Here is a 17,258-nt window from a genome sequence, read left to right on the forward strand (position 1 = left end):
TTTTGTTTTTTTTAATGAAGAAAGTTTATTGCAGGCCTTTCTCTTACAATTCTAGTAGAAAGTATAGCTAAGAGAAAATGAACTATGACCAATGAATAAGAACGAGCAAAGGAAAAGGATTAAGCCGAATACATACTCTATTGAACTAAGCATTACGGTAAAGAGAAAACCTTGTCTATTTTGTGACTGCAGATTAAGGAGAGCTGCCTCCCAATCCTGGTTTCCAGTGCCTGCACCAGGTGAATAGGGGGATAGCACTGACAAACCTCTGATGGCTATTGATGGCAGCTCCTCTATCATCTTGTCCTAGAATTAGGAGCTGCTCAGTTCATCATAGCTTGGATAACATGCAGCAGGCTTTCCCTTCACAGGCCCAAAGTAATTTTATTTTATTTTATCTAACAGGTAGTCTGACCCTGGAGAAAGGTGTGGATGGGACACTTGTGGTTAGGATAGAAAATGGCTAAAGCAAAAAGGTTTCCTTCACTCCAGTTTTCGTAACAAATAAATGTCCACTGCTCATGTTTACATCCCAAGTTACTTTATTTAAATTCATATTATCTAAACACTACCCTGCCTGCAAATCAGATAACAAACTTGATGGAAAACAACCATCCTTCCATCTCTATCTCCAAATGTTTGTCTCATTGTATTTTACAGTTATTCCACTAAAAAAATCGTGATAATTTGCCTCTTCAAGTTTAGTAGAAACTTGGCTAAAAATAGAGGCATTGGAATTGAAGGCAAATAGAAGTTTGCTTCCTTTGTCTGCCTCTCCCACTTCTCTGAGAATTCCCATCAGAAGAACAGAACAGGGCCTGCTGGTGGAAGCGAGGCCAGGTAGCTGTTCCCCACCTCACTGCTCATATAAAAATATGGTTAGCTACACCATAAGTTAGTCTATTTAGAGCCCAAGACTGTGTGAAATGGAATTAATAATTAACACAGAGAACTTAAAAAACCACCTAACATTGCCAGAGTCTTTCCCTTACTGCTGTTCCCAAGATGTGGTTCGTTCACCCACTGTGTTGAGAGAGGATCAGACCCGGCTGGGGCTTGCCATGAGAGGTGCACACAAACTGAAAACAGTCACAGGAAATGAAGAAAACTGTGGCCAGAGTGTGGGGAGCTTCAGTTGGATTTGTCTTCCCCAGTCCTAGGCACCAGGCTGATCCCCAGCAAGCTCAGGAGAAGGCAGCGTGGGGGACCGGAGTGGCTCAGGAGCAGCAGGGAGGAGGGGCTCGGACCCAGCCACACGAGGATCAGCAGCTGCAGCAGCAATTGCAGAAATTTTCTCCATTCCAGCTCTACCAGAGTCCTGACAGCGCTTGCTGCAGAAAATCTGACTCTCTTTATCTAGAGCTGTGTTCTACAAACAAACAAAACAAACCCAAGGCAAAACATGAAACAGCACTTAAATACAGCCCTGTCTTAAGGGTTAAAACAATCTACAAGACATAAACTGCATGCAATACAGCCAGGGTAAAAAAGGAGAAATAACATGAGAAATCTTTTATATAATGAATGGTATCATTTTTGTGATGCTGACTTTAGGAAATGTAAGGAAAATTTCTCCCGCAGATGCATGCTTGCCACGGCATTGCAGGTTTAAAATTTTTGTCTTGCAAGTCTGATGTGGAAAGAAAGATGGCACGAGTGGTTGTGATAGAGAAGGAACTTGTCATAATAACTATTAGCAAAATTTATGTACCTGTGTTTTTGCAGACACAAGGAATCAGGTGATGCTTACTGAGAATCAGTGCTACAATTCCTGCAACAAACCACACAGTCCCATAAAGGGAGCCCTGGGGAAGATGACAGAAACCTAAACATTTTTTTATTTTTTTTTTTTCAGGAAAAAGACCTGCTTTTCTGCTTAGTCCTGAGGCAAATGACCTCTCATGGTGGCAAAAATGTGTAATTTCTGAATTCTGTACTCAAAACTGAGTTTACAGGAGAAGGGAGTAACAGGCTGGAATGAAAACTGAGAATTCCATATTGAATAGGTGGATTGTCTGGAGTATGTGGTACATCTACTGAAGACAACAATTTCCATGTCCTCTAAAGGATACGTGCTAATTTTAAAGGAGAGGTACTCTCCCTTTTCCTCAGCAATTTATTATTTTAATAGGACTTGCTTTGCGAATGTGAGGATTTCTGTGTGTTTTTAATTGGGTTTGACTAATACACAGTTCACTGAAGTATTTAATACTAAAATAATTTTCTGACACGAGTCAAATTTATCATGGTTCATTTTTTTTCAGATGTGTTTATTGTATCAAAGTCATCAAGGACAGCAGATACAAGGTATTTCCCCTTTCTTTTTTTTTTTTTTTTTTTTTTTTTTGTTGTTTTTTTTTTTTAAACTCAAGTGACATCACTAGCCTCCCTGCATAGAGGTACAAGGAGAAAATTCCATAGTCCACAACTAAGTTTTCTACTACTGACAATCGGCACTGCAAAGGGAGCATGCAAGGAGAGGAGCAATTGAACTGGGTCTGGGCTTTTGAGATTAGTGATGGTCTATCATCACTAGTTTTATCATTATCAAGACACCATTGCATTGCCTTTTTTCTTGCTGGAAAAAGTTGTAAATAGGGGTTTCTGCTATTTCAGTGGCAAGTAGAGTTACTTAAAAGGGGAAGGACATGCTTTCAGTTCATGCTGACAGTGATTTTCTCCTGTGCTGTCCTCATAGCAGCAATACTTTTGTATGTAATGCAATTTTTCTAATTTTACTGTTGCTAAGATAGAATGTTTTTATTTATTTAGGACTGATTATCTTCTGTCAAGCTCTAAAGGTAGTGTCAATTGAAATGTTTACTTTAAATAGAAACAATGTTCAGTTCAGTACTTTAGTTCTTTCCTTCTCTCTTCAAAGGGTTCTCATCTTTTTCTAGTTTTGAGATACAGTGAGCTATAGATGTGCACAAAATGACTGCCAGGAGAATAGACCAAGAGGTGTCTGAGGAAGTAAAAAATGGTTTTATTAGCTTTTGCTTAGCCTGTTTCCGATATGCATCACTTAAGACAGAATGCTTTTTTCCTAAATGTTTAAAAGGTATGCCTTTGCTGGTTTGGTGTGGCTGTACAGCTTTTTCCACTTCAGACTGGCTTAGTTATTTCTCCTTTCTTGTTACAAATGGAGACCATGTACTTTTTGTGCAGCAGAACAAAGCATCGCCGTTAGTACGTACCATTGCCTTGGACCTACTCAGAGGAAAGCAATGCAGGCATTGGGAAAGGAGGAAAAAAGGAAGGAAGCAAGGGACAGAAACTAGACTTACTTTAAGCAGAACTAAGACAATTGCAACAAATTTAGATTTACAGAACATTTTTTAATTGACAAAAAAGAAAAAAAATCAGTAATGAATTAAGAGCAACATGCTTTTGGGGGCAGCAGGAGCCTCCTGTGCAAGGACACTGAACTCAGGATGTGCAGTTTTACTTATCTGCCACAGGATGGTATTATCTGCATGGGCCAGGTGACAGTGTTGGAATGAGGTGGTGCTAAAGGGGCTCCAGTGAATGTGCTGGTGGACTGAGAGAGAGCAATGCACTGCAATACACAAGAGTTGCACAGTGTGCTTGTCTGAAGCTGAATGTTGATAAGCAATGAGTGCTGGAGCAAGTGAAGAATTTCTGAACACAAAGGTAAAGCTTGAGGTGAACCAGGGCAAGAATAACAAATTGGGGGCTTAACCCTCATTAGATCACAGTGTTTTGAACAAGGTTTTACTTTTCCTTTCAGCATTAACTGGGAGCTGCATTCAGCAATTAATAATTATGCATTTACATCCTTCCATACCTGTTAGAAGGAAATAAAGCAGGAAAAGGTAAAATGAGGTGAACTTTCCTGGCTGAAGGAGTGTCAGTAGCTAACAGAAAAAACCCACACCAATAAGAAGCCAGAAGCTACGCTGTGTCAGAGATCTGAGACAGGCTGAAGTGGCATGCAAGTTGGAGAGGGGCTGAGAGTTAGAATTAAAATTGCTCTTATTACATATAGTGCATTTTATACCAGTTTTCAGCTTCAGGCTTATCCATAGTCTCAACAGTATAAAGAATGAAGCTCTGAAGTCCCTCTCAAACTGTCAAGTCAAACTGTCAAATGAAATGTAAACAAGAGCATGAACCTGAAATCTATTTCCTGACTCATTTTTATGTTATCACTTTTCCTACATTTAACTTGTTTGCTTATTTAACTCATGCAAATGTATTTGCAAGAACATTTTATTTAAATGATTAGATGATTAAAACAATTCTGTGTTAATATATGTGGGCTGGACTTTGAGAGTAATACTAATGGGAGGGTGAGGGTGGAAGTCCCTGTAATGTTACCATGGATGGTTTTACTTTAAGTTACTGAAGATACATTTTGTGTGCAGTGTCCGTCCTTGCATCAGACAAGGATGGGCCCCAGTAAGATCAGAAAGAAAGGAAGTTTCTGGAATGGAGCCTCATTTCCTGGCACAGGTAGTGTTGAACAACACTATGCTCAAGATGAAGTAATACTTGGTCAGGCACAGAGGAAGACCCTACTTAACTAGCTGGGCAGTATGATAAAAAAACACCACAGTTTTTATAATGAAATATTTCAAATTGTTAATAAACTTCATCTTAACATACACCTACTTAGTGTTCACATGTTTCTGCTTGAAAGCTCCTTTTTATCTCTTGGGTAGCACCCAAGCAATGATGAGACAATCCACATTATACATCAATAAAGACTAGAATTAGAGACTGTTCTAATTTTGGGTTTGCTATTCTTGCACCACACATGCTTATAGATCACTGTTAGGAAAATATGCAGAGTATACTATCAATGTATAACAATGTTAATTTTTCTTACCATGATGACAGAAACCCCAGCAGATGTGTTATTTTGCTTGGGTAGGGTGTTATTAAAGTGCTGCTTCAGTTTACCTGTTACTTCAGCTTGCATATTATTCTCCTGGGAAGCATCATCCTGTGTAAGAAGGAACACAATATTCAACTCAGGAAAAAATGAGAAAGTTTTTTATCATCAGGTACTTTCTGCTTTTTAGTGCATAGTAAATATTCAGATAGGCAGTCCAAAGGTGAACACACTCTGCTACATGAGAGACCGTTCCAGAGGAAAGGAACAGAGCAATCACTCACTGTTTTGTGAATGAACGTCTATTTCTTAAAATGACATGTGCCACTTCCAGTGCAATGATTTGTCCCACAATTACAAGCTGCAGGTTTGATTCCAGCAAGTTAAAAAATAACATGCTTGAAATAATCTTAAAAATGAAAAGCATATTTCTCACTTGTATTTCTTTCAAATCACCCCTTTAAATGGCCCATCACTGTCCTAAGTCTGGAGGTGCTATAAAGTATCATAAATATGTTTGAGAGAAGCTGTTATCCATTGATACACTTGTTAATAGTTGTCTTCTCTTCTGTCAGGGAACTCCACAGATCATATTCAGTCCTTATTTTAGACCATGTCTGGTCTAAAATAAGCATTGACTGTGTCCATGTAAACCCAGTACTTTTTAATAATTAATTGATTTTAAATCAATAAGCAACACGCTTTGGTGTTCCCTTTCCGGCTGCCTGAGAAGATGAAGGACCTGGAAGGCATCAGCTTACTGTCTATGGTAAATTAGGTGTTATATTTGCTAATTGTATTGCTGCTTCTGAACACTACATGTTAATGGTTAGAGTTACAGGTTTAATGTCAAGTTAGACACGAGTGAAATGTGATTTACTCACTGACACCCAGGGATGGCTTAGGATCTGTGCTGCTGTGTACCGGGCTTCAGCATTCACATGTAGCATCAGGCTGATTAGCTCCTTCATTGAAAAAGAAAAAAAATGAGGGGTTTGAAGAGAGTGGGAAAGGATATTAAAACTGAAAATACTGTTGCACCCATTTCTTCTCAGTGGAATCTCCTTGATATCTGGATGGGAAAAAACCAACCCCAGCTTATACCAGACACAATGATACCAGTGTGACTTAAGTGGAACTTAGATTTGCCCTTTAGGATTAAGGGTCTGCCAGGAAGTGTGTTTGATATCAACTTACTCACTGTACTTATGTTTCACTGAGTCTATTGAAAACAAATGAAAAAGAAATGTTAAAAAATCGGCTTTAATGTTCTACTTTGTTCTCTATGTATTCATGCACATACCAGAACAAGAACAAATGTGGGAGAGATGAGATCCTCTCTGAGCAGTGCACATGCAATTAGTAACATTACATAAAAAACACAAATCAGAGACAAGAATCTGCATCTGAAAGTCAAGAAACTGATGAAATTATTTGAAAACACTTCTCCTTCTGTGTTGCTGCAGAAGAACAAAAGACATTGAGCAAGCACCCCCCTCAGAAAACCTTTTATAGCCTCCAAATTATCAGTCTTCATAGCTATCAAGATTATTTCAAGGGGACTGTCCATTGCTTCAGTTTTGGGAAATGGTTTCTTCAAGCAGATGATAACAAAACACCTAACTGAGAGCTTTCCCAACCAGCCAAGTTATTTAGTCTTTGGAAGTCTGAAGTGAGACATCACTTTGAATACCAAGATTGAGGACCTTGTTTGTTCAGAATGCATGTCTGGAAATGTGTGAGATGACTGGGACTTGGGAAATGGTAAATGGATAAACACCCATGGGGAAATGCAGAAAAATGCAGAAAAAAGTTCAACTTCTCATTGGCTGGATAGCCAAGCAGATCCACTTGCTAGCATATCCTCAGATACTGTTCAGAGCACTTCAGTGAATTAACCTGAGAAGTGGGGCTTACCATTTGGATCTCTGTCCTACAGAAACAATGATTTTTAAACAAAACTGCAATGATCACAGAAGAACTGCTGGCAGTGACAATTAGCAATGGCCACACATCTTGAGAAGCTCTAATAAATGCCACAAGAAAAGCAGGAATAAATGCCAGCTGCCTCCAATCCAATGTTTGTGAATTGCAAACAAAGCAATAATTTTTCTTTTTTGAAGAGTAATAGGAGGGAAAAATTCAGAGACACCTTTATTTTACAGCTGAAGCACTGAACCTGCTGTTAAGTGCATCATGAAGGGAACTGGGTATCATGTGATGTTCCCTGAATGCAGCTGGCATTCTGCTGCCCTTGCTCAGGCAGAACATGACAGCCTGAAACACCTGAGCTTTCATTAGGCACTGTTAAGTGCCAACTAAAAAGGCAGAGCAGCTGGGGACACCGGGGAAGAGGCTGCTCTGGATCCTTCAGGCTGCATTCCCAACTGAGCACAGGCTGCACAGGGGCTTATCAGAAATGCTGTTTTCCAGTGGGAAAAAATATCAGTACCTTTGCTGAATCAGTGATGTTATCCCAGTAGGGAGAGGGAAATTCCAGCTTCCCCACAAGTATCTGATCAAAGAGGTCTTCCTGAAGGTTGTTTTCACTGTAAAACAGCAGTAACAAAAAAACGTTATGAGATGAATAGCCATTTTTTCATGGGGAATTTTAACTTGATTTGGGGATGGAACAGAAATTATGTTAATAACTACTAGACATGCATAGTTTGCAAGTTTATACAGTGATAGCTCTTCTGAGCCAATACATTGAGGTAACTCTTCCACTGGAATAGGGACTGCATTATTAACACACATTTATTAATCTCACTCATGACCCGGTTCTTACTAGCATGATATGGATATTCTGTGCCCTACCCCAAAACTCTAACCAAAGAATACATTTGCTTGCACAATGTATCTTTCAAAACACATTTTCAGCTTTAAACATGAACAAACAATATGAAAAACCCAAACACCTGAACTAGTATTTTCCCATCAAAAATAATTGTATTGTTTGCAAAATATTTTCGTTCAGTGTGGTGATTTAGTTAAAACCTAAGTATTTTGTTAAGGATTTTGCTGCAAAAATGAACTTAAAGGCCCTGTAGTAACAGTAATTTATATGTTAAGAGCAGAATTCCCTATTAAAGTCTGCTAATTCCTTCTCATTCTCTGGCAAAAAAGAAAAACAAAACCATTTGATTTTCAGTAGAAGCCATACATAGCCTGACTCTGAGTACCAAAGATGATGTCTGCAAACCTCATCGCTCGGCTTGACACTTCCCAAGAGGACGAAGAAGGTTGAAAAGGCAGGATAAGCACATTTTTCCCCTCTCCTGGTTTACCAGTGCCGCTCTCCGGCAGCTGCCGCGGCCCAGCGCCAGCGGCAGAGGGCAGCGCGTGTCCGTGGATGGCGGAGCTGGGATCCGCATGGAGACAAAAGGAAAAGTGGCTCTGCCCTCACAGCCCCCACACAGCACTAAAACACCTGCCCCCGTAGGAAAACAAATGAATAAAACTGATCCAAAAACCTAAAATGGGGAACAAATGAAAACCACTTAAAAACGTAGGGAAAACACATCAATCTAATCCACCTCTATTCCTCACCCTCAGGATGCCTCCTTCAGGGAGCAAGGTCAGACTTGCTCTGAAAGAACTTGATTATTTTTGCTGTTTTCCCTTTGACACTCACCTGCGAAAAGGTGGGAATCCACACAACAGGATGTACGTGATCACACCTGCAGCCCAAATATCCACCTTTAAGCCATACCTGAGAAAACAAGGCTGTGTTACTTGTGTTGAATTAACAACAAAAAAAAGTCATTCCAATCAAAAGTAAATGACACTGACAGGATTGTGCGAGAATCTGTGCTAAGTTACTTGTTGGTGATGTGGTGATTGTATTTTGTACCTGAGCATCTTTCTTCACACCTTTACAGTCTTTAAGAAACCATGATTCTATGGTTTCCTTCTTTTTTTTTTTATTTTTTTTTCTCTACCATAAGCCTCAAGGCTCTCCAAGGTCTTCTGAATATACTCAAACCCAAGTCAGTATCCAGGCTTCCCAATCCAGAGCCACTAATGATTAAAGACAAGGATGTGCCTTCTCAGTCCCTACAGTGAAATAACTCTCTCTAAGGTTATCATGTGTTGCTAAGCAACAAGACACACCAATTCTCCAGCCTCTCCAGTGAGTAACACAGAGAAGAGGAGCTTCATTTTTCTTTTAAAGCACAAAAATTAAAACACTGGGGGTCAAAAAGAGGCCTTTTCCCCTGTTCAGTGGATTCAGTTTGTCAAAACCTCTACCATGCAGATGAGATGTCCTCTGACATAGAAGATCACTGCAGCTGTGAAATGTTTCTCAGTGCAACAAATGCACTGAACAAGGAGTGAAACACAACAAAACCTCTCTCCATCAGGAAATTCAGTGGTCACAGCTATGGCAAGAGTCAGCCAGAGCATGGAATGGAGTTCTCATAGGTCTAAAAGGAGAGAGGACTTGTGAAAATCTGCCATTGATGAAAATTCACCATTTTACAAATTTTTTTCTGTATTTACGCAATGACCTGTTAAATACAGAGTAATGGGGTTGTTCAACTGTTATCAAACAGGATGTGTCACCCAAAAGGGTCACTTGAATCAACATAATCTAATTAGAACTGTCCTGAGAACAGGTTTAGACTAGGTGACTTCTGGAGCCTCTTCCAACATAAATGATTCCATTTCTAATGCAAACACTGTGTTTTGCCTGTCTGTTCTTCCCCAGGCAGATGTCACAGGCGGTACAATGGGTTCTGGATGCTGAAGTGAGGCAGGGAGTACAAACAAATGGACTCCACTGCACCAGAGCTGGTCCTGGGGAGGTGGGATAGGAGGCAAAAGTGAATTCTAGGAGCAGGCAAAGCAAGGATATTGGCCTCTTGGAGGAACTGGAAATGGTGCCCATGAGTGGTTTAGTCACAAAACAATGGAGGGCCAGCCTGTTGGAGCATTTAGATCTTACAACCTGCAAAAAATAGTTGTTTCCAGGTCTGTGTTGTAGGCAGTCATGCTCACCCTGTCTCTGCAATGATTTCTGGAGCCACATAGGTGGGTGTCCCACAGACAGTGTACAAAGGGCCTTCGACCACCGTCGCCAGTCCAAAGTCTCCAAGCTTCAAAGACTTGGTTCCATCTGAATATTCACACACCTGGAATCAGAAAAATTAATACAGAATGAGGAAAAGAACATCTTCATTTTTATATCCTCTAATTTATATGGGAAATCATCATTACCACACCAAGAAGATGGGAAAAAGAGGTAATTTCCGCAGCCCTGTAGGGAAAGAGAGAAAATTATATTCCCATTGATTGCAGCTGGAGCAATTGTTCAATGGAGCTGTCTACCAGCTATGTAGGTCAGACCATGACAGAACCTCAAGCAACTGGAGGTGGAAAAGAAAACCCAGTCCTTGAATACTGAGAAGTTTTAAATATATTCAGTAAAATATAATACTCTACTTTCATTTGACTGGGACCTAGAGTTTAAAATGGGACTGGCAGCTACAATCAGATTTGTTTAACATCTTGTTAACTTAGCATAAATCTACTCAGCATACTGGGCAATTTCATCAGCAAATGTCTTCCCTGTGCTTGGTCTAGGCAAATGAAGTTTGGGTTTCTGTGCAGACCCAACTGCACCTTACCAAATGGCCCGTAAACAATCTAGCACAGAGTCATTTCATTGATGAAAGGAGCTGAATTTTGATAGAAAAGTGCTATACAACACTGATAACTGTTGGCAAGGATAAACCAGACCAACACAAAGGAAACATCCCCCTAATACATTCATCTCAGTTTTTCTCTTAAAGTGAAATGTTCATATTAACATGATTTCAAAGGCATCTAGAATGGGGGACCCCATAATCTCCAGAATGGCTGAATTTATTTGCCTTCATCAAACAACTGAGCACTCCAATACCTTTCTTCATTCCCCTGTGTAATTCATATCAGAAATGGAAACACTTGTTCTCCTTTATACAACACCTTCATATCAGCTATTACTCTCAGGGTTTGCATTTTTTAAATGCATGACTAGCAAAGGGAATGTAATTCCCATCCAGACAGCCTGGATGACCCCGTGCAAAAAAACCTAACTATGTGCAATTACAGGTAGCAGTTGATGGGAATTATTTGCATTTACATTCAATACCAGGATGTTATCTCAACATTCTGCTGCTGTCAATCACAGTAAGATTTGCATCTGTTGAGTAATCTCTTTAGGCTTTCTAGGCAGAAAGGGCATTTGTGCCTATTTATAACTGATTCAATCACTAATGAGAGCTTAAAATTTCTTTAGACTGTCTGTGTTTGGAGATGCAATAATAGTATGTGAGACTTCCACCTTCATTTTCTCTCTCAAGTGCCATATTGCTGTGACTACATTTTCCAGAAGCCTCCCCCCCTTGCCCCCCACCCCGCTGCTTTTTGCTAAACAATCTAATTTATTTGAGGGTTTATTTAAATTGCTAAACACTGTCAGTGGGATTACTGGGGAAAGAATTGACTATTAATTAGGAAATATTTTTAGCTTCTAGCCCTGTCCTTGTGATAGTTCAAAATCCAGTCTGGGATAAACTGTGACTCCTACTCTCAATGCAAACTCACTACACAAGACTGACAAACACCACAGAAGATTTTAAGAAAAGCCTCAAGCAGGGGAGATTATGGCCCTGTTTGTTCAGTGCATGACACTTAATATCCAACATGTAATGCACAAGTGTACCCTTTGCATATAAGCAGGACAGCACACACTGATCCCATTCTGTGGACAGAATGGGAATGATGCCCTCTGTGGAGCAGGGCATAAACAGTTCCCAAAGCAGACTCCATGGTAATTCTTGTCAACACAGCTGTTTTATGTCTCTGCTGAAAACAAAAGTAGCCAGTTGCCTAGGAAAAGAATAAACCTATATAAAGGGTTAATTCCCAGCCAGAATACTGGTAAACCATCAGAAAGATGATCCTACAATTACAGTGAAAGGAAAAAACCACTGGCTTCAGATGGTAACCATAGGATTGTTCAAAGAAATGGAAGAAATGGCTCTCAGCCCACCTTTCTCCCACTTGCAACCTGATAAATAATTCATTGACATAACTTTAAAATTCATTGTTTTGTGAGACACTACTCCTGCTTATCCAAAAGGCAGCCAATCAAAATGTAAATAAAGATAGGTCTAAGGACAGGTTTGAGCACAGCTCTCCTGCATTACGGTGATTGTTATCTCACAGCAGAAGATTTACTTTATACATACTTATTCTAAATTAATATGCCTGCTATTCTCTGCTGTGCTCCTTATACACAAGCATTTGCATTAATGAGAACAAAATAAAATACTGGAAAATAGATGGGACGTACCAGAAGATTTTCTGGTTTGATGTCTCTGTGCACAATGTTGAGACCATGCAGGTATTTGAGAGCACTGGCTAAATTGTAGACCATGGCACTCCCATCTCTCTCTGTGTATTTTGTAGATGAAGTGATGGCATCAAATAAGTCTCCTCCCTATGTAATGGAAAGGAAAAAAAAATCACTTTTTAAAAAATAATTAAGGTTGTTAAAAGAAAAAACAAACCCTAAACAAACATGTACAATCTTCCTTCACAAAAGACATGCTCAAATTACAGTTAAACAGCAAAAAAAAAAGAAAAAAATTACTTTGCAGAAAGATGATCTTGTCACCAAGATACTAGACTGCGACTTTGGTCATCTACATTAAATTCCTAACTGTACTCCAGGCTTCTGGTGTCTGAGCTTGGACAAATCACAGATTTTTTCCTACTGCTCTTCCTACCTTTGATCACTCACTTATATTACCTACAGGTACAGGCATACAGCATCACTTTTCTTCATCTTATCAGTATAATACCTTCAGCATATTGAAAAACAGCCCTGATTTTGAGTAAAGCCTAAAATAAATTAGCCCAAAAATAAAAGAACCCCCTCATAACTAACAAATATGCAGCAAATTCAAATTTCTGCAGATATTGCAAGAAATACCAAATAAATATAGCTGAAGGAGACAAAAAAGATAAACACATTCCAACATAAATGAATACACTGATTGAGATACATCAAAGTGCAGAACCTCCAGGTGATTTCTGAATGTGTCAAGCTCTGTTTATGGATGCTCTGTTCCTCTGGGAATACACAGCAATGTCTGAGTGAGTTACTGATGCGGCATTTTCAGTCATTGCAACAAATTTCATGTGGGTGTCTCCATGATGGTTTCCCTGGATACATGTGTAGGAGTGATCTGTCTGAGCTGTGGGTGGCATTCCAAGAATTTCTATGCACACCAAAGAGAAGCAGCAATTCAGGAAATACAGGCCAAGATGGTGGTGAATTAAAACATAAAAAAATACAGTCTTGAAACCCTAAAAAGCCTATAGGGTATAAAAATAACTTCCAGAAAGGAAGAAGGATAAGTGGGCTACAGAAATTATGTATTCAACAGCTATACGCTTTCTTTAGAGGTTTCCCAGTCTGGCAGCCATTCTAGAGGGGACTCCTGAATGTAACAGTGCTTCAGTCAGAAATAAGAAGTGCTGCTCCAAAAATGAGCAGTGCTGCTTTTGCTGTATGTTATTTGTAGCTGACATGCTAATCAAGCTGATGTGCAGTGTTGCTATGCATGTACAGAACTCAGACAAGAGAATGCACAACTAGAACCTGATGTATTTGGCTCACAAGGTGACAGCAAAATGAATATTTGTGTTTTCTCTGTACGTGTATGAAAGCAGCATCCATTCTCTGGTGAACTGTTTGATATTACCAAAATGGGTGACATCTTGTGAGTTTTGGTTTTCCAGGATGAAAATCACTTGAGTTTAATCTATTTGTCTTGCCTATTAAGATAAATTCATTACAGAGAATTCATTTCTTTAAATCAAATCATTAAACAATGAGAACAGTGAAATAAATTCAAGTGTTCATATGCATATCACTATCATCCCTGCACATTGTAGGCATGACATAAAACTCACTATCCACTTCTCTCTAGACTGTGCACACTGCAAAATTACCTCAAATCTGTGTTAATAGTCAAATTAAAACTGGAGAGAAATCCCATTAATATAATTGCTTGACAGGTGTACTTTCATGATTAAAAAATGAAGGTTGCCACTGAAACCTTATTTGATTATATCTCCTAAGATCTTAACATTCCTGGATAGTGCTCAGATTTCACACCAACACAGAGAATTCAAACAAGACAAATGAAGCCCCCTGAGCCTTACCTTGACCAGCTCCATCACCAGGTAGAGCTCTGTGGGGGTGTCCATCTCCTCTATGAGCATGATGATGTTTGGGTGCTTCACTCGGCGCAGAATAGACACTTCGTTTTCAATCAGGTGCTCCTGTTCAGAAGAGGATGGAAGTTTCTCTGAAACATGAATTTGCCAATTCACTTTTCCTTTGATCAGCCAATCACTTGATCAGGGAGCACTCTTTTTGCTGATTAATTTATATAGAAGATTATTTTCAGTTGCTGGATCTTGTATTTCACCACGGACCACATTTAATTTAAAATATATTTCACACACATAACGACTGGGGCATTTCAAAAAAAGACCCCAGAACATGACAGCAACTCAGGAAGTGCAGGTTATATTCTTATGTGGGTATTATGAGGTGAAATTAAGTTCAGAACCTTTCTGCCCCCAAGATGGATCATTAGAACCTGTCACCCCTCATCAATAGCTAACATGCTTTTGATCCTCTCCATCCTTCACCTCTCATTTAGTGTAGGTTACTCAAGGACAGATTACCTAGGATTTATACCTAATGATTTTATTTTTAAAAAAACTCATGGAATATATTAAAGAAAAATATATTCTGAGTGCTTTGGTTATGGAGTTTGGGTCATTTTATATATCTGTTCAGACTTACAATCTGTACAATGTTTAACAGCTCAGTTAAATTGTTGTGAGTCCAACAGCTTAACAGCACACAGACTGAGTTCAATCTCCCCTTCCCTGTGCTTCTGAGGAACTAATGGCTTTCAAGAACAAATTAGTTTCAAATGCCTTGTTTTCTAGAGCATTCTAACACTGGAGAGCAAAAAAAAAATTGTGTGTCCCTTCCATGTGAAGAACTATTTTAGTTTTCCTATATAAATGCTGGAATATGGATATTGTATTTGGGTTATCTGCAAAATAAGAAACAAAGCTTGCATCAGACATGAGTCTCCTTCCACCCTGGCAGGGAACAAATCATGTCACTGGACTGGGAACTTATCCATGTTGAATGCACCGATAAGGAGCATGCACTTCATGCATTTGTGAGCAGAGCACTAGGAGGAGATGTGATCCACTGTGCATAGGCAGTGACTGGAGATCTCATAGCACTTCACCTTCTTTTTCCGGGGTTATTTATGGATGCATTGTGCTTTTGCCAAAGCTTTCTGTGCCTACATAGCTCAGAAACCACATGCCACGTGTGCGTCTCGTTTGGTGAGAGAACGGTGCGGCACACACAGGTTAAACATCACACCTTTGAAATTCACTTTGAAAGAGCAGCAATTGTCACTCTGAACAAACATATACCTGCTCCAAGCAAAGTGCTCTGGAGAGAAAACAAAACAGACAAACAGGAAGCAATTCTGTTAAACACAATGCTGAATCTCATCACCAGACAGATGTGAACAGCCACAGCATACTAAGCCTTAGGGATGGAAGCCTGGAAATTCAAAACTAACATTAAGAGTCCAAGCAAAAACTAGAATATTATTACAGCTTTCTCAACCTAAAGAACAGGGAACATATTAAATTTATTACACCCATTAATTACATCTAAGGCACAGTGGTTTTATCTGTGACTAAACTGCTCAGGCATAATTAATACTTAAAATAAACAGTAATTTTTTTAAAGGCTCCAGAATGTTGTTGAGCTAGTGTTTAAAGATCTGTGCTCAAAAAATGCTGACTAATATGTAGCTAGTTATTTTCAACCACCCCACTGACTTGCTATGTTTTGCTCTGTAAAAAAAATAATAATTCCAAAACTCATTATGGTGTTCTCCTGGACAGTGCAATATATGTTTCAGTCTAAATTAATATGATTTATTTACAGAGATGTTATTGTGTAATGAGCATTTAAGCCACTTGTGGAAAACAGTCAATTCGATTCAAATTTTTGAACATCCAAGATCAAGGAGCAATGAGCAACACTTAAATCAAATTTGGGCTGGATGGGTGTTTTTAAGGCAGGACTGTGGAACTAAGTGAGAAAGGAATAAGCTGTACCAAAATTTAATTATTTCCTTTGTTGGAATTCTTCCAGGATGATTCTGCCACAACCCTAAGAGGTGTAAACATCTTCCAACAATCTCTAGCTATAAAGATACATGTCCTTTAAAAATGAGCAATGGGCATGGGGTTGATTTTTTTTTTAAATATGTTTTAAATCAAGGAGAATGATACATAGAAAACTCCTCTAAACTCTACTGTGTAAGATTATCTATCTCCAGACCATTCCAATTTATGATACATAAGCAGCTGACTCAGACAAGTAATAAAAACCATCTAAAGTTGCAAGCTGTACACATCATCCAAAAATTTGGTTTACAGTGGAATGCAGAGTCACCCTTTCCACAGCTGAATAAATTGCAACATTTTAATCTCAGAAATGCAATCCTAGCACTTTTTCTTGTGGCTGCACATTTTTATGATTCCTTTCTAAGTTTTCTAAATAAATCCAGAGAATATGAGGCAAAATGAAACCCTCATCTCCTAGCACCTAGCACGCGGTTTAAAATCTGCACAGACAAAATGTTTGTTTGAGAACCTCTCCTAATGGGAAGCCATCACAGCATCACACAGCTCCTTACCACACAAAGAGGGGAGGCAGATTTTTTTTCCTTTTTAAAAATATCCATACTCAAGAAGTATGAAGGGAAAGAAAAGGTCTAACACTCTCAGATATTTGCTTGGATTATATGAGATGCTATTCTCCTGAAGAGACAATTTTAGATTTTTCTGTTTAAAGTTTGAATTAAGTTTTCATAACACAAAAGAACTTTGTTAATACAGGAAGGTGACACTACATAAATAGAAAGAAATGGTTGTGAAAATTTCTTTTCATATTCATGTTCTGCTTATAAAAGGAGCATGTTGAGCCATACAGAGAGAAAAATAAAAGACAGAGTGGGATGGGAATTACATAAATAAACATATAGCTGCAAATTTCCTCTCCCAGATTTTACACATCAAAATTGTCCAATAAATTTTGAGTGCCTATTAACTTTTTTTTTTGGCAGCCAAATAAAATCAGCAATAATTAATTTTTCTCTATTATTTAGTAGACTAACACACACTGGTTTTATTATTTGCTTCTTGGATACATTATCATCTTGTTAAAGAGACACTCTGAAAACAGTCAGAAAACCCAAACACACCCACCATTTATGACTAATGA

The 17,258-nt window shown here is 38.8% G+C and overlaps 1 protein-coding gene across 4 annotated transcripts in view; it reads right to left on the bottom strand.

Moving 5' to 3' along the window:
* DCLK2 (doublecortin like kinase 2) overlaps nucleotides 1–17,258 on the bottom strand; it is an 80,243-nt gene continuing 62,985 nt past the window's right edge. For 2 of the 4 annotated variants that reach the window (XR_009277547.1, XR_009277546.1), the window contains 9 exons: nucleotides 14,081–14,200; nucleotides 12,201–12,347; nucleotides 9,860–9,993; nucleotides 8,493–8,570; nucleotides 7,311–7,407; nucleotides 5,743–5,823; nucleotides 4,853–4,969; nucleotides 4,022–4,104; nucleotides 1,231–1,369 (listed from right to left, as the gene is read on the bottom strand). Coding sequence is in view for 2 of the 4 variants with exons in the window: in XM_058837635.1 (XP_058693618.1) it covers nucleotides 1,157–1,369; nucleotides 4,853–4,969; nucleotides 5,743–5,823; nucleotides 7,311–7,407; nucleotides 8,493–8,570; nucleotides 9,860–9,993; nucleotides 12,201–12,347; nucleotides 14,081–14,200 (987 nt within the window). In the remaining 2 variants the exon portion in view is untranslated. Of the gene's footprint in view, nucleotides 1,370–4,021; nucleotides 4,105–4,852; nucleotides 4,970–5,742; nucleotides 5,824–7,310; nucleotides 7,408–8,492; nucleotides 8,571–9,859; nucleotides 9,994–12,200; nucleotides 12,348–14,080; nucleotides 14,201–17,258 lie in introns of all 4 variants that reach the window. The other 2 variants (XM_058837635.1, XM_058837634.1) reach the window with 1 other exon arrangement.

This window comes from Poecile atricapillus, chromosome 4 (assembly GCF_030490865.1).
Source record: "Poecile atricapillus isolate bPoeAtr1 chromosome 4, bPoeAtr1.hap1, whole genome shotgun sequence".
In the NCBI taxonomy this organism is placed as follows: Eukaryota; Metazoa; Chordata; class Aves; order Passeriformes; family Paridae; genus Poecile; species Poecile atricapillus.